This window comes from Triturus cristatus, chromosome 2_2 (genome assembly GCF_964204655.1).
Source record: "Triturus cristatus chromosome 2_2, aTriCri1.1, whole genome shotgun sequence".
NCBI classification, from domain to species: Eukaryota; Metazoa; Chordata; class Amphibia; order Caudata; family Salamandridae; genus Triturus; species Triturus cristatus.
Genome location: NC_140582.1, coordinates 622498721 through 622521731, shown reverse-complemented (window position 1 = coordinate 622521731; position 23011 = coordinate 622498721). Strand labels below are relative to the sequence as shown.

Sequence of the window (23011 nt, the reverse complement as noted above, 5' to 3'; positions counted from 1 at the left end):
TTTGAATTTAAAGTCCACCACTTCTCTCCATCACTCATATTTAAATCATGGTTGACCTTTCGACCAATCATGGCTTGTATCCGAAAGAACGGCGGCTGTGCAAGAATTGTTGGACGCAGTCAGTTATCCACCTTACCATGAATGTGTGCAATGCCATTTATAGTCCGTGGTACTCCTTGAGCGCTGCAGCAGTCATTTCCTGGTAAGGAGTCAGGCAGGAGTATCTTCAGGGTGAGGGAAGTCAACAACAATTTAGATTAAATTTAATGGGCTACCACCCCTTTCCCTGTTTCTCAGGATAGATTTGTCAGACTGTAGTTCTGAAGACTCGGATACAGGGCGACAAGAATTTCCAGTACAAAGAGGAACACTTCTAACGTTTCTAAATATTGATACTAAAAGCAATTTTTTCCCCTCATATATGCTATGACATACTACCCCATTGTAATCCTCAACCAATACAAACAGCTCTGTAGTTACCATAAGAGGTCATAATCTAGTCAGTCAGTCAAATCCACTTTATTCGGTTAATAAAAACCATAAAAGTACACAACATATGCCACATACAACACCAGAAGACAAAAAACATGTTAAAATAATCTTAGGCACCATGAAATTAAATTTGATTGATATAAAACTGGGCAAAGGTATCTTTTTGGATTCTCTAAAACAAGAGGAGCAATCACACACAAACGGTAATTCTTGTTCAATCAAGTCATAGAAGGATACACCTCAGTTAAAGGGGCAATCATATACAACATCTTTCATCATGATTCAAAGACAGCAGCAACATTACTAGGTGTATTATGCCTTCTTTTCCTTTCCCTGATGGCAGCAACTAAAAAACTAGCAATATTAAAAATCTCCCGAGTGTCATTCAACATCTGAAGGTAGACTAATGCCGGCTGTACCCGAGTAAAACCTTTCCCCTTTAAAATTGGCAATAAAAACTTCCTATGAATTTCAAGGAAATGATCACAAAACATAATAAAATGCAGAGTATCTTGGGTGGAAAAATTATCACATGTGCAGGGACCTAAATCTTGCACCTTGTTCCAGCCCTGCGGTTCGTCCAATATGCAATGCAGAAGATTAAAACAAATCTAATTAAAAGAAAGCGATGGTATGGCTTTGCTGCTACTTTCAGGTATGGTTCTGTCGATGGAGATGTTTTTAACAAAAGGTAGGCTCGTACCATGGGCTTCATTATCTCTTTGGCTTCTCTCTCAATATACATCAGGTTTATAAAATGTTTTTTAACCCACGATAGGTCCTCTTTCTTGCTATTGTCTGGAGAGTTAAAGAGATTGGGGCGTCCTAATTTGTTTGTTAGAGACTTTACATACTGTAGCCACAGAATGCAGCTGGTTCTGTCTAAGGATAAACAATCCCGGGCTATCTCTCTATTCATCAACATTTCAGGATCTGTCCAAATCGTGAGCTAAAATAGGAGGGGAGCCAGACCTATCAGACCGGATACAAAGTCAAAGCCTAATTCTTGGTGAATGATGTACGAGGGAGTGGATTGCGGAACTGAAAGCAGATTCCTAAAAAATTGGTTTTACACTATTTGTAAATCCACAACTGGCTTATAGCCCCAGATTGCAAAACCATACTTGGAGATGGCAATACATTTCGATCTATAGATGCTGAGCATAGCTTACATTGTCTTAGCCCCGAGTCTCTGTGCAAAACCAAGGAGAGCTGTTGTAGATCTTGCCAGACTATGCTTTTTTGCTTTCCGTTGCGGGACCCACAAGCCCTTCTCATCAAACAGAAACCGTAAGTATGTAAACGAGGTTACCCGGGTTAATTCAGACCCTTGGCAGTAGAATGTTTTGTGCTTTTACGGTCTCTAATCCAGGACCATAGTGTGCGATTTAGAGATGTTAACGTTTAAATCCAGAGAACGCATGAAGACCGCAAAAGAATCCAGGAGTCTCTGGAGCCCCACTGCTATGCGGGCTAGAAGAACCGCATCATCTGCGTATAACAGAGTGGGGATTGCCCGCTCCCCCACTCGAGGCATATCTTGAGAGGCTATGGACAGGGAGGTTTCAAGATTGTTTATAGAGTGAAAAGAAGGGGACCTAAAATACAGCCCTGTCTGACGCCTCTTTCTATACGAAATGGTTTGGTGTGGTTCCCCCTCTGGTCAAACCTCACCCTCGCAAAAAGGTCCTTATGCAGTTCCTATATACAAAAAGAAAACTGTGAGTCAGAGAAAAATTTTATGACTGTAACATAACCACTCCGCATGTATTGATCAAGATGTAACTGCTGTCAACAAGGTACAAAATGTGTCAAAAGGTGTGTGTATGCGTGAGAAAGATTCCCATCACCCACAACAAGTGGCTCGCTTCATCATTTGGGAACCTGGGAGCTTCACCAAATAACCATCCTCTACCAGATGGACGTAGATATTGGTTCAAAGTGTGTCCCAAATGTATCTGTTGGTATATTCTCTGAGAAGAGGGAACCACAATGGTAATGATAAGGAGTGATGTATGCAGTGCACGTGGTAAGAAAGTGGTGGTTAAAATTGGTTGCCAAGGTACAAATATGTATTTATTGTAGTGCTACCTTGATACCAAAATAACACTAAACAGTGCTATAACAGTTTGCTGGGGGTCGCGTAACTAGTTAGCATGGAGGAGTCTCGTTCGTTATCGGTATTAACCAGACAAATCGCTCCACCAACTAAGAACGGCCATGCACCTTATGCAGTTCCGCCAAAAAGTTAACTATACAGCGGTCCATGCCCATGTCCATTAGTAATACCCATAGTTTTGCCCTGTTCACTCGATCGAATACCGAGGACAGGTCCATAAAGGCCAGATGTAATGTCCTAAGGGTCATCGGAAATGGTGTTGAAACGGTTAAGCACTCAAATTAACTGGCATAGTTCATGCTCAACAAAAGTTCACAAATTAATTTTCTGCCTATACTAATCTAGAGTGCAAAATGTTAACAATAGGATTTTCTGTAATCCCAATGGGTTATAGAAAGTATACTATATCAATGAACGTTAAAACGATTTTACTTCCTTCTTAGATAATTTGTTTTATAGTGCAATTTATTGCAAAAATGTCGGTCTAGTCTACAAGACTTTGCCACAGTAGAAAGCTAAAGTCATGGGGCTATTTAGTTTCTCCAATTCCGTTTGTAAGTTGATACAAAAAACGTCTGTCAATGAGCCTTACTCTAGACAAGGTGTGCCTCTGTGGTGTGCGCCTCACTTCATCCCCATGGTGGACATGTTTTGATGTTTTGCACTGTGTACTGCTACAGGGCTTTCTCCAAAGCTGCCGCTCTTCTATCCCAGTGGGCGATGGTACTTGTGGGTGTGGTCTATGCTGAGTTTTGCTGGTATATCTAGGGTGTGAGTATGATGCACGTAGGGGTATGCACCAGTTCGCCAAACGCATATTATAGTGATCTTGCCTGGAGGCTGTAAGAGCTGTGGTCAGGTTCACAGTACTGCACATGTGCTCTACAGGTGAAGGACAATTTGCTACACTTACCTAGAGTGACCACCTCACTCCAGGTTATTAATGCTGCTGTCTCAATTCCTGAACTTTTCTCCTGCAAGTTACGGGTTTTAATGTCCCATACAATATTGGGGCAATGCAATGCTCAATTTGAGCCGGTGGTTTCCGGTGCTCAGCACCAGCACTTGATTGTCAACACCAGAACTTATGTCAATCTGCCACATGGTGGCGCTGTCTGTCTAGTTTAGAAATGAGCCATACAACAGTTTATCAATGCACTATACATTACAAAGGACTAATACCTGCCACTGAGCTATCCTTATGGTGTCAGGTGCCCGGAATAGTCTGAATGGTCACACTTGTAGGAGTGTGATGGTTATTAGTTGTGTTGGTACTGTCCCTGGCAAGGGCCCTGGCACCTATTCGTTTACAAATTAAGCAGTGGGGCTTTGTCACTAGAGAAAGTAGACGATCATGGCTCACGCATAGTTGAAAAGAATTCTGCTTAGGAATTATTGCTGCTGCGTAGTTGAAAGACTCACCCATCGTTAAACAAGTACACAGCATGCTTTTAGCTATGGCCTCAATGAAAATATGAAGGAAACCTTTAAAGCTCTTATGATTGAAAAGCAAAACACCCTTAATACCGACAGCTTTTTCACATCTATCGAGGATCATCAGCCATACAAAAACAGAAGCATTCTCACACTACTCACATATTAGCAGTCTCATTCAACTAACAGCACTCCCGAACCCATCAGAGTAACAGTAATACACACTAAGGGACGCATCATTACACCCCCCAGAGACACCAACGCTTTCACATCCATCCATAAAAGAGTACCAGAATGGGATTACTGACAGCACTCTGGCAACCACGACCCACACTACTGTCAGCACTTTAAAGCACCTTGCAAATAAGTAGTCACACACTACTAACAGCAGTCTCACATCTCTCACTGAGTAGTCGTCTCACTCCCTGATATCGTCTCACACCCCTCACAGTCTAGGAGTTATACACTACCACAAACACTCTCGCAATCCTCATAGAGTACCAGACAAACTGTACTGGCAGCACGCTCAATCAATCAATCAATCAATTAGTCAGGGTATTGTAGAGCGCACTACTCACCTGTGAGGGTCTCAAGGCGCTGGGGGTGGGGTGTGTGCAGCTCCATAGGGATCATTCAAAGAGCCAGGTTTTGAAGTCCTTTCTGAGTTGCTGCAGTGTCCGTTGGAGGGGAAGGGGGAGTCCGTTCCAGGTCTTGGCTGTGAGGTAGGAGAAGGATCTTCCACCTGCTCTGGTCCTGTAAAAACGTGGGACGGTGGCTAGGGCGAGGTTGACTGAGCAGAGGTATCTCTTGGGGATGTGGAAGGAGAGTCGGTCGTTGAGGTACTGGGGTCCGGTGTTGTGGAGGGCGTTGTATTTTATTTATTTTATTTTATTTTGAAAGTTTTATATAGCGCGGACAAGACTCTTGCGAGTAACAGAGCGCTTAATAGGTTAAAGGTGCAGTTCTGAAAGTCATAAAGCTTAAGCTATACATAGTGACAACTGAAGAGTAACAAACAAACAAACACCAAACATAATATACAGAAAACCGCAACAAAGTTCATGTGAATTTGGCCATGAGGATCGCTTTCCCTTCTTTTTTGAATGCGGCAGAAGAAGGGTTCATTCTTGTTTCACTGGGTAAGGCATTCCAGATCCTAGGAGCCATTCCAGAGAAGGATCGGTTATAGGTTTTTTTTTTGGAAAATCTTTGTAGGCATGTGTGAGCAGCTTGACGGTTATTTTTTTTCCGATGGGGAGCCAGTGGAGGTCGGGGAAGTGTTGGGTGATGTGGTTATGGTGTGGGATGTTGAGGATGAGTCTGGCTGCGGCGTTCTGGATGGTCTGGAGTTTGCAAAGGAAATTTTTGTTTATTCCGGCGTAGAGGGTGTTTCCGTTGTCCAGTCTGCTGGTAATGAGTGTGTGAGTGACGGTTTTCCTGGAGTCAGAGGGGATTCACTTGAACATCTTGCGAAGTGTGCAGAGGGTGTTGAAGCATGCGGAGGATACGGCGTTGATCTGGCAATTCATGGTGAGGGAAGAGTGAGTCGAGTATGATGCTGAGGTTGCGTGCCTGGTCCATTGGGGTGGATAGGTTTCCGAGGGAGGAGGGCCACCAGGTGTCGTCCCATGCAGAGGGGGTGGAGCCGAGGATGAGGACTGTTTTCTCCGAGTTGAGCTTCAGGACGTAGTTCTTCATCCAGGTCGCGACTGCTTTCAACCCTTCTTGGAAGGGTTGAAAGCAGTCTCGCATGGAATTTTCGCATCTCCTCATAATAATTCAAAATCATCTGAACAATCTCATGTGTGTCTGGCCAGCATGAGCCTTTAAGACATGAGGTCAGTTGGTCATCTATTGCTCTTCAATGAGAGCACAGGCCATTCCAATATGGCCGCGGTAGTTTCGCATATTATCTGGCGTTTTTTTTCCCTACGTGGCCGTTTTCCCGCCACCTGACACACTATTTAAATACTTCAGGCTACAGAGCCAGGTTACTCACTTGTATATCGGTTCTCGTCCTGCCCGTTGGAGTTTGTTCGGTGCTCTACCTCTCTGCAAATATCATATTGCGGTAAGATTCGGAAACGTGATGATGCTCTGCTTGCTTTTACTTCGTTTGATATTTCAATCAGTTTTGCTTGTTTTTTCTGGTGCTTCGTACATACTATAATTTCAACTCACTGACTGTATGTGTGTATGTTGAGTTGGAGCTTTCATGAATTAAGGTTTATTGGTCATTTCAGGCTCTCTATTTGAGAGCATCAACGAGCTTAATAGACCTATTTAATATGGCCGCCGTAGTTCACGTATGTTTCAAGCTCTTCTATGAGAGCATAGACCAGTTCAATAGACCAATTTAAGATGGCCGCTGGTGTATACGCCTATTATATGGCGTCCTTTTGTTACCATGACCACCACCTACGGGTTTCGCTTTCCCGCACCTTGATACACTCTTAAAAAACTACGGGATATTGGGCCAGGCTACCTCTTTGTATACTGGTTCTCTCCTTGTTTGTTGGAGACTGCTCGGTGCTTTATTAGTCTGCAATTACTATATTGCGGTGAGATTTGGAAACTCTAACACGCTTTGCCCGCTTGAACTTGTTGTTGTACCTTAATCAGTTTCGTTTGTTTTTCTGGTGCTCTTGCACACACGCATTGTCTCTTATCTCATTAATCCCTAGATCCATACTGTACAAGACACGCGTGGATTAGCCTATGAAAAGCGCATATCGTTCCCCTTTGATTGTTTTATCTTAGTACCTTGCATATTGCTTATAATTGTATTTCCTTTCATTTTCCTTTCAGACTTCTGGGACGATGTTACATACCAACATCCCCGTCGTCTAGAGCCCATATGGTTATATTGTTTGTGGACTACAAGTTATTGAAGTCTGGCGGTTATATTATTGACGCTGCCCTTGCGCCCAATTGTAAGTCATCTTGTACTGTGCTTGAGAATACACTTACCACTGTATTAGCTTTCTCCATGAATGTTATAAAAGTTCATGTTTTACCTTAGGTGCCCTATTTCTCTGTTTCTCTTTCACTTAGCGCCAACTGAATGCTACATTGCCTTTTAATATTTTCCACTTAAGGATTGAAAAATCAACGAGGATTTGACCTACTTTTTTGGCGTTTTCTTGTGAGTTATATTTGGTTTTTCCGGTATATACCATTTACTGAGCTAATTGCTGTTTTGTTTCTTTCTACTTTTCTAAGCATCATGATTGACCCTAGGTGTTCCACTTTCTTTCTTGGCTCCTCTCCCCCTCCCCTTTTTTTATATCTTAGATTTTGTTAAATGACATTTTGTTCCCAAACGTCTCCCAACGTTACTCAACTTAAGAACTAGAAGAAATTCATGAGGACTAGTCCCTCTATATCTGACGATACGATTCTAGTGGTAGGTTAGCTTTCCCTCATCTTGTTCCTTCTGTTTGGTTTTTGTCTATTGGTATCTTTGTTACCTATTTGTGTTTGTCTTTATTTGTCTTAAGTTTTTTAGTTCAAAAATAAAGGCATATCTCTTTGATCTGGTCCTGCAAATGTGGTAGTACTTTGATTAGACTGTAATGTGATACATTATTTGAAATGCCTTAAGTTAAGTCTGTAGGTGTAAACAAAATGATTATTAGGTTTAAATGTACCTTGTAATTGAAATTAGTGTTTCTAACTATTAGGAAATAATGTCGTTCTGTCTTGTCATTGCTTTTATGGAGCTTATATTTATGGTGTTTATATTTGTGTATAAGTTTTTTTATAATATGTATATGTTTTTTATGTGTATGTTATTTACATGTATATTTTTTTCTGTTTATTGTTCGACAGCCCTGAAGAAGTCCTGTTTCAGGACGAAACGCGTCGGCTGGTCTGTTTTGTAAAGTCATACGAACTGTCTGCTCATGTTTTTTGAAATTATTATTTAAATTGAAAAATAAAATGTTTATAAGGTATGACTGTTGAAGAAAATTAATTAACGACAAAGGACTTTCATGTCTACCAATTATCTGTGGTGCACCTCTTGTTTTATGTAAATACATATGGATTCCTAAGGGAATAGGCATTTCAACAGTGGGTGCCACTGAGTGTGCACACGTTTCTCCCTCACACACAGGGTCATTACAGACAGAGTGATAGTAGGTTAGGTGCTGGTTAAGTGAAGGTTCCACTGTTAGTCCTTTTTTCTTAAATCTATTTTCCCTTCCATAGCACTAATGAACTCTTATAACTTGACTATCATTTAGTTCTTTGACTGATATCTCGGTTAAAGTTGAGCAATGCCTGGCTTTAAAGACAGACGACAGGAATTGGCCCAGGACCTCTTTGCAACAAGTTCAAGACCAAGAGGTTCAGAAGCCAATGCCCCAAAAGCAGAGGGCTTGAAACTAAAGTTTCAAAGATTAGAAAAGTTGAAAAAACACGAAATGTCCAGGTGGTGGGATGGAACCACCCTGGAAAAATATATTGAGAATGATAAAATACCACGGGGCCTGCGAATTTTAATTTTTCCAACGTTCGAGGACTTAGACAAGGAACAACTGGAGGACTGGGAGGGAAACCTCCATAATGCCTCTATTAATATGATGCGCATTTTAATCAAAAATGCAGAGAAAAAGGGACTCAAATTACAAAAGGAAATTGAAGAACTAGAGAAGGAAATAGCAGAGTCTGACCTAAAGGAAACAGTAAAGAAAAACTATGCGATCCTAGATGGAATTTTGGAGGGATACCAAACGTACCTGAGGGATAAGAAGGTGAAGAAGATTAGAAGAGATGACAAGGATTACAGGGATGGGAGAGTATACACTTTCTCCCCCAGATATGACAATGTTAAAATCTCAGGAGAGGGCAAAAGACCAAGGGAGAATACTTCAGAATTGACTTCTTCCAGTAGTATAAACTCACTATCATCAGTGGCCAGTTCCGTGGCAACTGAGGACCTAGTGGAAGTAACAGAAATTGAAAACAGGCCCAATAATAATTTTTTATTGGAAATGGAGAGACTGAGACTAGGTGCAAGAACTGGAACAAAAGATCAAAAGTCAGAAGGGGTGGGAGGAGATGGCAGGAATGTAAACAGAAACACCAGCAAAAAGATGAGATCAGAAACAGTGAGCAGAGTGACCAGATCCAGGAAACCAGAGAATTAATGAATCCAGAAAACAAGACGGGTAGTGTAGATAAGGAACTCATGATTGTCAATCTGTCAACTAGGACCTTATCCAATGATGAAATCTCTGTACTAAGTAAGGGACTTGGTTTTTGTCCCAATCAAGTGAGTGGGGAGGTTGATATATTTGTTGACTTATTCAAATTCATTCGTTCGTTAAAACTTAAGGATCATTTTGCACGAAATATGTCTACCTGTGATATTCCTAATGTAGAAACTGTACATCCCATACACACTGTTCATGAAATAAATACTATTCAAAGTATGATGTCTGTCGAATTTGAAACGTCTGTAAATATCGAACTTGTTAGAAATGAACTAGAAATTGTAGAGGATATGTCTGTGGACAGCGGCCTAAAACCAAAGTCCAAATTTATCCCCGTTGGCACTCACTCTAACATAGATATTTTTAGACAAAGAGTCACGCAAGGTTTTTACAATCTTATGGAGCATCCCATACCATCTCATCAGAGAATTTTCAATCTCACCTCCATGGAAAATGCGGCGTTAAAAAACCTTAAATCAGACCCAAGCATTGTTATTCGTGAGGCTGATAAGGGGGGAAACGTAGTTATCATGGAAAAACAAGACTACATGAAAGAAATAGATAGACAATTGTCCGACACCTCCTGTTACACCAAACTACTGACAAGCCCTATTAACACTCTCAACTGATATATAAATATGAGACTCAATGAGTGGGGTGAAGTTGGTCTGTTGAGTGAAGAAGAACTTAGATACTTAATAGTCTCAGAACCTACTTTCCCCTGCATTTACATCCTCCCGAAAATACACAAGGGCGGCCAGTTTCCACCAGGCCGCCCTATCATCTCTGGAGTCAACTCACCCACGGAGAAACTTTCCGAATATGTGGACCTCTTCATTCAGCCACTAGTACAGAATTTACCCGCGTACATTAAAGACTCAAAAGACATTCTGGGCAAATTTGAAGGTTTTAGGTGGTCGGAGTCCCTTTTCTTTGTGACAATGGACGTCGCCAGCCTATATACCTGTATTAAAAAAGAGTTTGGGATAAAAGCACTTCAATCCTTTCTGGGACAAAGAACAGCTGATCACTATGCCCATAATGAAGTTTTGTTGGAAATGACTGACATCATCCTTTCAAAAAACTTCTTTCTGCATGACTCCACATGGTTCCATCAAATCCAGGGCACGGCCATGGGATCAAGGTTTGCTCCCGCTTATGCCGGGCTCTTTATGGGCTGGTATGAGCGGGAGCATGCCTGGGGCAGACATGCGGCCAAATGGATGGAGCATGTAATTTTCTGGGGTAGGTACATCGACGATGTAATCATGTTGTGGGATGGACCTACCACCTCTCTCATGGAATATCATAACTATCTGAATGACAATCCCTTTAATGTGGCACTTACCATCAGCTATAGTCAGCGGGAAATAGATTTCCTGGATATTACGTTCTTCATCCAGGATGATTTTATACACAGCCGCACCCACAGGAAGAGCACGGCGTGCAACAGTACACTGCACTATCAAAGCTCACATCCCCGACATGTCATCTCAAACATTCCCTATGGGGAAATGATCCGCATGCGTCGTAATTGTAGTACAGAAGAAACTTTCTCCCAGAACCTAGATGAAACTATGCAACGATTCCGGGATCGAGGCTACCCGGAAACAGTATTAAAGAAAGCCCAAACAAAAGTTCTGAAGATCCCGAGACGAGACACTTTAACACCTAAACCTATGAGGAAACTTCAAAAAGCCCCCATTGCATTTACGACTCAATTTGATGACCGTAGCAATAAGATATATAATATCTTAAGAAAACACTGGCACTTGTTGACTGAGATACCAGGTCTCAAAGATATTATACCATCAAAACCGAAGGTCACATATAGAAGAGGGCAAAATCTACGTAACATACTGTGCCCCAGCTATGTCACCACCCTGAAACCACAAACCTGGCTCCAGTCCAAGACGCGCGGTTTTTATACGTGTAACCAATGCAACATGTGTAAACTGGGGAAAAACAAAACTAAAAGTTTTAGTTTCAACTCCAAACGTAATTACACAATAAATCACCTAATCAACTGCAATTCGAAATATGTAACGTATGTGTTAGGCTGCCCCTGTAACAAGATCTATGTGGGCAGCACTAAAAGGGCTTTGAAAATAAGAATGCAGGAACATGCCAGGGCCCGCCGAAACAATGACTTGAGATACCCACTCACATATCACATGCAGGAAAACCACACAAATGAAGATGAACTGTGGTTCATGGGAATAGATCATATACCCTACAATGTGAGGGGAGGTAATCGGGAATTGTCACTGAGAAGAAATGAGGCAGGATGGATCTGTAAACTAAGAAGTGTGGAATTTGGATTTAATACCGATGATGAAATGCATTATTTTCTTTGATAAAGCTCTGTGGTCATTATTGCAGGTGGAAAACAGGAAGTTACATTATATAACCCAAGTTAAACATTCTACTTGGCTTATCTCTGAAATCTGTATAAACCAACTGTATGCCTGTCATTAGAATATATGTGTCTCCCTGTTAGTCTCCCTGCTGTCTGTTCAATTATATCTATGACGCACTCGGCTGACCCTGATCTTAACTTCTAAAAAGTGTTCTCTCCATTCACTAATCCCACCCTGTCACTATTGATCTTGTTAGGGCTCTTTAGAGGGGCCTTATTCTGTTGGAATCAAGATAGACCCCAAGAGTGGTAAATTCCCTGTGACAGGGATCATCATACAACCTCTATGGAAATAGCTTTTGAGATAAATAGTCCGTTCAGAGTTGATTGATGCAACTAGCTTAGCAATTATTACACTATACAGATGGAAGTTGAACCTGACACTTTGTACTATTTAAGTTTACATATTTTTACTCATTTGTTGTTTCAACCATATTATATATTTCATTACTTAAGGGGAATTTCACCCCTCGATTCTTAGTAGTCTCATCACAATTATTGTGAGGTATGTCAGGCCTCATCTTTAGTTATAGATATGATAACCAACTTTCTTTCTATATAGGCATCATTAGATCGTGGAAAATGGGGCTGTTATATACTCTGATCGCCCTGCCCCCCACTCTTCTAAGTAATTCAATAGCTATATTACGTTAATAGGATACCCTTTTCCCCCTCTATACTCAATTGGGTTAAATTTAAATACATGTTGGATGCTCCTTATCTGGATTACGTACTGCGCTAATATTACTGCCGCAACGTATTAAATTATATTCTTCTTTGGAATCGATAGAACAACCGTTGTCGACAAGTAATATGATACTTGCCTCTCCCTCGGTCCTTCATAGGGTCTAACTTAAGGAATGATGGACATTCTTCAATTGGATCACGCATTGCGCCAACATGGCCGCCGTTTAATTACCAAATCAGATTCCCCACATGGGCTCGTTAGAATAACCATTCTTCGCGAATTCTCGCATCTCCTCATAATAATTCAAAATCATCTGAACAATCTCATGTGTGTCTGGCCAGCATGAGCCTTTAAGACATGAGGTCAGTTGGTCATCTATTGCTCTTCAATGAGAGCACAGGCCATTCCAATATGGCCGCGGTAGTTTCGCATATTTTCCGGCGTTTTTTTTTCCTACGTGGCCGTTTTCCCGCCACCTGACACACTATTTAAATACTTCAGGCTACAGAGCCAGGTTACTCACTTGTATATCGGTTCTCGTCCTGCCCGTTGGAGTTTGTTCGGTGCTCTACCTCTCTGCAAATATCATATTGCGGTAAGATTCGGAAACGTGATGATGCTCTGCTTGCTTTTACTTCGTTTGATATTTCAATCAGTTTTGCTTGTTTTTTCTGGTGCTTCGTACATACTATAATTTCAACTCACTGACTGTATGTGTGTATGTTGAGTTGGAGCTTTCATGAATTAAGGTTTATTGGTCATTTCAGGCTCTCTATTTGAGAGCATCAACGAGCTTAATAGACCTATTTAATATGGCCGCCGTAGTTCACGTATGTTTCAAGCTCTTCTATGAGAGCATAGACCAGTTCAATAGACCAATTTAAGATGGCCGCTGGTGTATACGCCTATTATATGGCGTCCTTTTGTTACCATGACCACCACCTACGGGTTTCGCTTTCCCGCACCTTGATACACTCTTAAAAAACTACGGGATATTGGGCCAGGCTACCTCTTTGTATACTGGTTCTCTCCTTGTTTGTTGGAGACTGCTCGGTGCTCTATTAGTCTGCAATTACTATATTGTGGTGAGATTTGGAAACTCTAACACGCTTTGCCCGCTTGAACTTGTTGTTGTACCTTAATCAGTTTCGTTTGTTTTTCTGGTACTCTTGCACACACGCATTGTCTCTTATCTCATTAATCCCTAGATCCATACTGTACAAGACACGCGTGGATTAGCCTATGAAAAGCGCATATCATTCCCCTTTGATTGTTTTATCTTAGTACCTTGCATATTGCTTATAATTGTATTTCCTTTCATTTTCCTTTCAGACTTCTGGGACGATGTTACATACCAACATCCCCGTCGTCTAGAGCCCATATGGTTATATTGTTTGTGGACTACAAGTTATTGAAGTCTGGCGGTTATATTATTGACGCTGCCCTTGCGCCCAATTGTAAGTCATCTTGTACTGTGCTTGAGAATACACTTACCACTGTATTAGCTTTCTCCATGAATGTTATAAAAGTTCATGTTTTACCTTAGGTGCCCTATTTCTCTGTTTCTCTTTCACTTAGCGCCAACTGAATGCTACATTGCCTTTTAATATTTTCCACTTAAGGATTGAAAAATCAACGAGGATTTGACCTACTTTTTTGGCGTTTTCTTGTGAGTTATATTTGGTTTTTCCGGTATATACCATTTACTGAGCTAATTGCTGTTTTGTTTCTTTCTACTTTTCTAAGCATCATGATTGACCCTAGGTGTTCCACTTTCTTTCTTTGCTCCTCTCCCCCTCCCCTTTTTTTCTATCTTAGATTTTGTTAAATGACATTTTGTTCCCAAACGTCTCCCAACGTTACTCAACTTAAGAACTAGAAGAAATTCATGAGGACTCGTCCCTCTATATCTGACGATACGATTCTAGTGGTAGGTTAGCTTTCCCTCATCTTGTTCCTTCTGTTTGGTTTTTGTCTATTGGTATCTTTGTTACCTATTTGTGTTTGTCTTTATTTGTCTTAAGTTTTTTAGTTAAAAAATAAAGGCATATCTCTTTGATCTGGTCCTGCAAATGTGGTAGTACTTTGATTAGACTGTAATGTGATACATTATTTGAAATGCATTAAGTTAAGTCTGTAGGTGTAAACAAAATGATTATTAGGTTTAAATGTACCTTGTAATTGAAATTAGTGTTTCTAACTATTAGGAAATAATGTCGTTCTGTCTTGTCATTGCTTTTATGGAGCTTATATTTATGGTGTTTATATTTGTGTATAAGTTTTTTTATAATATGTATATGTTTTTTATGTGTATGTTATTTACATGTATATTTTTTTTTCTGTTTATTGTTCGACAGCCCTGAAGAAGTCCTGTTTCAGGACGAAACGCGTCGGCTGGTCTGTTTTGTAAAGTCATACGAACTGTCTGCTCATGTTTTTTGAAATTATTATTTAAATTGAAAAATAAAATGTTTATAAGGTATGACTGTTGAAGAAAATTAATTAACGACAAAGGACTTTCATGTCTACCAATTATCTGTGGTGCACCTCTTGTTTTATGTAAATACATTTGGATTCCTAAGGGAATAGGCATTTCAACAGTGGGTGCCACTGAGTGTGCACACGTTTCTCCCTCACACACAGGGTCATTACAGACAGAGTGATAGTAGGTTAGGTGCTGGTTAAGTGAAGGTTCCACTGTTAGTCCTTTTTTCCTTCTTGGAAGTTGTGCCTGGTGATGTCGGGTTCCTTGGTAAGGGAGAGGATGAGGTGGGTGTCATCGGCGTAGGATACAATGTTGAGCCCATGGTTTCTGACGATGGTTGCGAGGGGGGCCATGTAGACATTGAAGAGTGGCGGGCTGAGGGAGGAGTCTTGGGGTACTCCACATTTGATCTCTGTTGGCTCTGAGAGGAAGAGCAGGAGTCTTATTCTCTGTGTTTTGCCTGAGAGGAAAAATCTATCCAGTCTAAGGGCTTTCCTTGGATGCCGGCGTCGTGGAGCCTGGTTGCCAGTGTTCGTTGGGAGACGATGTCAAAGGCTGCTGATAGGTCCAGGAGGATGAGGGCTGCCGTATGGCCTTGGTCGAGGAGGGCGCGGATGTCACCGGTGGCTTCGAGGAGGGTGTTTCTCGGTTCTGTGATTGGTCAAGAATCCGGATTGAGAAGTGTCTAGGATGTTGTTGGTTTCCATGAAGTGTGCTAGCTGGTTGTTGACAGCCTTTTCGATGATGTTGGCAGCAAAAGGAAGCAGCGAGATGGGCCTGACATCACACCCTTCACAGGCTAGCAAATCCACAGTACTGGATGGACTCACACTCCCTTCACAAAGTAGGAACAAAGGAAACCGATCTAGCTGATTTATGAAAATCCCTTTTTATTGTGTGTGTGATATCAAGGACAGTGTCTCTGTTGTGCGTGTGGTATTGTGGATAGGAGAGTGTACAAATGCTAGAATGATGCAATGGGCGAATGGATAGATGCCCGACTGCAAGGGTGATTGAGTAAGTGCATGGATGATAAGTGATTGAGGGCCTAGGCTGATGGAGAGGTGATTGAATGGATGGAAGCATCCGAACCGATATCTTTGCCAATATTTGTTAAATTTGATGCTGCTGACTTTTGAAATTTTCACTACCATGATTTTAGAGTTAGTAAAGAAACGGCTCAGTTTTATAAACATATGATGTGTTGACTGTACCTGCACAAGGTTCATGAGCGCGTCTCTGAAATGACCGGATGTCTCAGAAGAAATGTCACCCTGTAGGTCACTGTTGTATTCTGTTGGAAAAAAATGTGACATTTTCTATAGAGATTTTCACAAGTTCTGAAGAGAAAAGCAACACAAATTCTAGCTAAACTGTAAGTTAATTACAATGGACCCCCAGTGGTAAAACAGGATACATTTTCATGCCGCTGTGTTACATACGCACAACGTGACACAATACAGCATACAAAAAGAGAAGAGGGGTTTGGAGGGTGGCTGACGGCAGGGAGGTCTCCCCCCCCGGGCTGTTTGGGAGGGGCAGGGGGCGGGCAACTGTTCTCCATTTTGTCATATTGTGCTTTTTAGTTTTATAGCCCAATTATAGCCCAACTATAAGGGCTTTGGGCTCCTGCTCACAGCCACCATTTTAGGTTTGATGACCTGCTGGCTGGGAGCGTTTTGGTAGTTAGTTTTTCTTGTCAGGCTAGTTTTAGGTAGGAGTAGGGGGTCGTTTTACGGGTGAGGTATTTATCTGATTTAGATTATCATCATACCTGTAAATGGTAGACCATCGTGTTCTCGAGGCATTGCAACTTCTGAGTGAGGCCAGTCGAATGGACATCATCATTGCTGAGGCGGCAGGGTCGTGCGGCCTGCGCGGTGCGCGTCAGCGGGGGTAGCTGCGGCTGTGGCTGTCTGCACTTAGCCTAAACGGCAACAATCATCACCGGTGAGTGAACGGGGCTGCTCACGTGGCAAAAGAGCGGCCCGAGGGCGTCTGTAAGGCCCAAGGGTGGGGAAGGTTTTGCGGCGGTGGCGGTTTGGGGCGGGGCCTCGACTCCTTTAGGCGGGTTGTTGGTGTCGGGCGGTAAGCCCAGAAAAGAGAGAGCCGCTGCATCAGCGGAACCCGGAGGCCTCCTTTGGCCTCTGGGACAGCAAGGAATGCTGGCTCTGTGCCCACTGTGCGTCCGAGGGGTGGTGGGGGCGGGGTTTGAAAGGTGAAGCGGCGAAGAAGGCCCACGTTGTTGAGGGAGTATGTGGCCAGAAGCAGTCCCCGCTCCCGCAGATAGATTGAATGGGAGCGGGGGTGTGGTCAATTGTCAGAGGGTGATTTGCGGGATCTTAATCCCTGGAGCAGGCGTTAGAAGGCCTGTGGGCTAGGAGGGGCACTTGGGAGTTCTCTCCGGCTTCTAGGGGCTCAAACTGGGAGCATACTTCTGGAGGCGGTGTGGGCCTGGGGGCTTTGGGGTCGGGAGCAGGGAATGGAGGGTGTGCGGGCCTGGCAGCAGCCCAGGGCTGTGGGGGCTCTTTCTTTTGGGGAGGGGTTGGTGAGGGATAGGGAGTGGGCACAGTTGGAAGGGAGGGAGGGGACCCCTGGTGTTTCTTTACATGTGGGGGAATTGGATGGGGCAGTATGCCCCGGACAGTCTGTCAGAAATGCGGGGCAGGGGGGCTATTCTGTGGGGGATTGGGACTTGGGGGACTGGGTGGGGTTGGAGGGCCCAGGGATGGGGGAAGGTGGGGCAGGGTCAGAAGATGAATTGCCGGGCGAATTGGAGCCGGCTGGGGGGGGGGGTAAAGCCTGGGAGGGACTGGACATCTTCTCGGCATGGAACGAGCAGGTGAGGGGTCTTGACAGGGTGGTCCAATTGGATGCTTACTTGGCACAGGGAGGGTCTTTGGCGATGGGAGCGCCAGCCTGGGGTCAGGCTGAAGGGGTTTATAGGGGTGTGCCTGTTGAGGGGCCCCAGGGTGGGGGGTTCATAAAAGGAGTGGGTCGTGGTTTGGGACCGGCTTGAAAAACTGTGGCAGCCATGTTGGAGTGGAGTAGGGATGAGGACGGGGGGATTCTCCCCACAGTGGGTTGGTAGAGGGGACAGGGCAGGAGGAGCAGGATAGGGTGAGCTATAGGGGGGTGAAGGTCAGCGGGGTAGGCGAAGGGGGTAGAGGCAAGGGACCCAGCACATCAGACCAAACGTTTTTGTTGCAGGGCAAGAAGCGGTGTGGCACAGCTGACTTGGCAGGGCTGGGAGCGGCCCACTGGCACTGAGGTGAAGTGAGGGTGGACCCTAGCGCAGCACACCTGGTACCGGCGAGGGAACCTGGCACGGCCAGCAGATGAAGGCCCAGAACGACCTCTTTGGCCCCAACAAAAGGCGGGTCACAGTGGACCCCCGTGCCATCACGGAATGATATTGAAGAGACAGGGGCCCTGGGGGAGTGCCGATGTGTACAGTCGGCTCCACCACCAGGAGGGCACAGCGGGTCCGGTAGGGTCTGCAGGGAAGAATTGGCTAATGACTGGCTCCAGGTAGGAGAGTCGATAGAGTTAGACTACGAGGAAGAGAGTCTTGAGAAAGGGGAACTGCAAGATGAGGAGGTTCAGGGAAAGGGGCGACACTCTCACGTCTTGGTTTGTGTTTTACAGGCACCGGCGGATAACCTGTAAGGGCCCCGTGGATAGCGGAATGGAAAGAGCCACTGGCAAGGCGGACTGCATCTGTACGGGCACCCTCCTTGGAGCTAGGTAAGGCTGTTGGGGTGCGGGGCAGACCTTTGATGGTGTCAGTAGGGACAGGGGGGGAGGTGGGCCGGGGGTAGGTTGAGGGGCACTTACAGAAAGGTAAATACGTGATGGACATTGGGGTAGGACCTCAGGACAGGGGACACTAAAAGTACTAAGGTTGAAAGCGGGACGAATATGGACACAGTTGAAAGGGATGGAGTTAAAATGGGGGACAAAAAAGAGGGCCCTGAGAGCAAAGAGTTAAAAATGAAAGAACTCCCTTACATGGGAGAGACAAAACCCCTGGGGCGCACTTAATGCTGTCAACCAAAGAGCGCATGTGGAAAGGGGAATATGTTGAGATGCTAAAGCTCTTACATAGAGAAGTAAGATCAATGACGCTGAACATCCTGTGATTCTGGGCAAATCACTTAATCTCCCCGTGCCTAACAAAGAATGAATGTGTGTCCTAATGTAACATAACTGGTGCTATGTAAAGCGCTCTGATACCTGATTGGATTCGGGTCTAGTTCGCGCTATATAAAAAACTCTGGAAAAAAAGGAAGAAGAGTACGAGTTGGCCAAGAGGCCATCGGTACCATTGACGATAGAAAATTGGACGGCTGCGTTTTTGATTTACGCGAGAAGTTACCGGAGTACTGCGTAGCTTTATTTATACATGGATGTGATTAGAAAGGCCCAGATCACTGGGGGTGGATACGCTTGGGCACAATATGATGAAGAGTTTAGAGCGTGAATGGCTTGGAAACCAGAAGCTAAATGGGAGGAACTCGACACAGATTTGTGGAAGCATACCATGGGTGCAGCGAAAGGGGGAAAAACCATATTAACAGCCAGCGGCTTACCAACAGTGTTCCGGACCTTTCAGGAAAAGCCCACCCTGGGAGGAGTGGGGGGCATGGGAAAGACACAGTCTGGGTCAGGAGGGGCGAGCTGGGACTTTAATAAAGGTCTGTGCACGCAGGAGTATTGCAGGTTTCGGCACGAGTGTTCGAAATGCGGCGGCAGCCATGCATTGTTCAATTGCTGGGGTGGACAACAACAGGGAGGCCAGCGGAGGCATCAGTCGGGCAATAGCACAGCAGGTCACCCACAGCAATTCACAAACAATAGAAGGGGTACCTGGGCCCAAAACCTTGTACGCCAGTTAAACTCGAGAAATTAGAAGGGGGCTGCGGTGATATGAGGACTTGAGAGCTGCATGAGTACTACGGAAGGGGTTCAGATGAGGGTTTTGTTTGGGTTACAGAGGACCAAGACAGAGACGGTGGGCTGACAATCTCAAATCAGTGGCAGAACACAGACAAGTGGTGCAGGACAAACTGTATAAGGAGTTGCATGAAGGGAGAATGGCAGGCCCCTTCATGATTGGCCTAGAGAAAACTTGATTGTCTCGGCAATAGGGGTAGTGCCCAAAAAAGAAGAGGGGCAATACAGATTGATTCAGCATCTGTCATGGCCAGAGGGGACTTCGGTCAATGATTTTAATGACAAGGAGGCAGCCTTCGTCTCTTACTCCTCAGTTGACGTGGCCATGTCACTGGTAGTGACCGTGGACGCAACTGCAGCAATGGAAAAATCTGACATAAAGTCGGCATTTTGGTTGCTTCCAGTCCATCCGGATGATTGGGATCTTCTGGTTATCCATTTCGATGGGAAATGGTACGTGGACAAAGCACTAACCGAGGAACTTGGGGTGCCTTTGGCACCGAAGAAGACAATGGAACCCAGCACTGCCCTGTCTTCCTTGGGCATAGAAATCAACTCAGTGGCAATGCGGGCTCGCTTGCCAACAGAAAAAAAGGAGAAAATGGTGGAGATGTTTAGTAGAATAATGTCAAAAGATAAAGTCACAATTAAGGACATTCAAGTATTGTTAAGACATCTCAATTTTGCATGCAGGCTGGTCCGGGCTGGGAGGACTTTTTGTAGGAGACTGCGGCGTGCACTAGCAGGACACCACTTACCTCATCACCATGTGCGCCTTTCGGCGGGAGTGAAAGAGGATTTGAGGATGTGGACTGTTTTTCTGCAGTCATTTAATGGAGTGCCATTGGCAAGGGAGGATAACGTCACTTGGGACATGACATTTTTTTCTGATGCGGCAGGCAGCGAAGGCTTTGGCCTGCATTGGCAGGGAAGATGGTATGAAGAGCAGTGGCCGCCACCGTGGAGAAGTGGAGGCAGAAGCATAGCCTTTTTGGAATTTTTCCCTTTAGTGGTTGCAATAACACTTTGGGGGGCGGAGTTGGCTCACAAGACCATTTTGTTTAGAATAGACAACATGACAGTGGTCGAGATTGTGAATAGGCAGTCAGCGAGGGACGAGCAAATTCTGAAGTTGTTAAGAGTTTTTGTGTTGGGGTGCCTGAGACATGACATTCCTTTCAGGGCTTTACACGTACCTGGTGTAGACAATGACACAGCTGATGCTTTGTCTCGTTCACAGTGGGGGAGATTCCGTGGGGTGGCCAAGGAGGCAGAAAGGATGTTAACACCAATGTCCGCTCATTTGTGGTATGTAGGATGCTACAGTTGGTTTTAGGCTTGTTGTCAGCCGCTACGTGGTCATCATACAGATTGGCCTGGAGGGACTTCTTAGCATCAGGTGCCCAGCGGCACGTGAAGGTCTGGTGGCGGTCAGAAGATGTAATTCAGTTCTTTCTCGGTCTCATTGAGCAGGATTTATCCTGGGTGACAATCGCCGGGAAACTGGCGGGCATAGCTTTCATGGGTAAATTATTATGGGGTTACCCTCCATCTGCAGGTGAACTGGGGAGAAGGATATTTGAGGGGTGGGCCAAGGAGCATGCTGGGGGACGTCATCTGCGGAGATAGCTTTCTTGGCAGACTTTGGCACGGGTGATTGAAGTTTTACCGGTGGTCTGCAGGGATTAGTTCGAGACTTGCTTGTTCTCTACACTAATGCTTTGGATGTTTTTGGGGGCATTTAGGGTGTCTGAACTTCTGGGCAACAAGGACGGTGGGGGGGTAGTGTGGCAAGACGTGTCTCCACAAGAGTCTGGTTTAAGAGTCTGGTTTACAGATTTGGCTGGCTAGATCCAAAACAGGATATGAATGGATGGGCCTGCACTCCATGTAAGGGTTCTTTTGTACTGTTAGTGCTGTTAGTGCAATATCACTAAATCGTGTGACTACTTGTTTGCGTGCTATCGCGTTATGGGGTTTTAGCCCTAACCCCTATTTGGTAATGAAAAAAGCTCAAGGTTTGGGATTGCATCCTCATAGGTTGATGATGTAATGCCATACGAAACTCAATGCCTCAATGATACAAGAGAATGAAATATACATTTCAACATAAATCCCATTTCAAAATAAGTCCCAATGCATTTCGGGTTATTATAAACCCTTCTTTAGGGGTTATTTAACATCGTCGAAAGAAAGCTGATTCTGAGGGAATCCTCCGTTCAGAACTACAACAAAAATAAGAATAACTCATGAGAATTCCTATATGGTACAATTCAAAATGTCTAAAATAGGATTTGCACTCAAAGTAAAGGGATACTCCCACTTAACCCCGTGCACCAACAAAAGCATGTTAAATGTGCTCAGTGCCACTGGAACTTAGTCATGCATAAACTAAACAACCAACGAGCAAAACAAAAAGACTCAGCTCATGAAAAATGAAGCGGTGCTAAGATTACAGAGTCTTTGGTGCATTTATATGGGATCTAAATTAGCTTATTAAAGAATCTAGGCACGAGGTGCCGAGACAAAGTTAGTGTAAGTGCAGGTCCGCATTGCATCCGGTGTATCGAAAACAGAAAGAAATCCTGCGTGAGAAAACCAATCAGTGAAAGTATGAACAAACTAAATTTAAACAAATCATCATGTGTCTCTTGTGCTTACCCGACTCAAACAAATTACTGGTAGCCGGGTTACTCTGAAAGAACAGAGCGATAAATGCCGGTGAGATTTCACCTGGGTTATCTAACACAATCTACACAATGCGCCGAGCCCGACTCAAAAGAGGAAGAGACCGGACTCGCGTAGTTACGATGTCAAGGCTTACCAATAACTATAGGGTTGAAACGTCTGTTCCGATGAATGGAGGAGCTAGAAAGTAAATAAGGTTGTCACTACATCTACCTAGGATTCATAATGTTAAGCATAAACTGATAACAGAATAATATCTGCGAGCTCACCTCTTGTGTTAAAATGGTATGCTTCCTTTCTTGTTCTTAGTTGCCGCCATCTGCGTGCGTGTAAACATATGCGCGCATAGTACGTTTTAAAGGGGCGGAGGTAAATGTGAAGTTTGAATGAGAACACTCATGAAACTTTATTGAAAACCTAACTATGGAACAATAGGATGAAATGCGCCGATAAAAAATGATACGTGTCTGCTGATGAAATCACTATGTTAGTGGTGATGTAGATCTACATA

At 44.0% G+C, this 23011-nt stretch overlaps 1 protein-coding gene across 4 annotated transcripts in view; it reads right to left on the bottom strand.

The window, feature by feature from the left end:
* The window catches only part of ANXA10 (annexin A10), a 514604-nt gene that overhangs the window by 220212 nt on the left and 271381 nt on the right, over nt 1–23011 (bottom strand). For 2 of the 4 annotated variants that reach the window (XM_085643275.1, XM_085643276.1), the window contains one exon: nt 16071–16150. The exons of the other annotated variants lie outside the window; for them this stretch is intronic. In XM_085643275.1, the coding sequence (XP_085499401.1) occupies nt 16071–16150 (80 nt within the window). The remainder of the gene's footprint in view (nt 1–16070; nt 16151–23011) is intronic. 4 annotated transcript variants of the gene reach the window in all.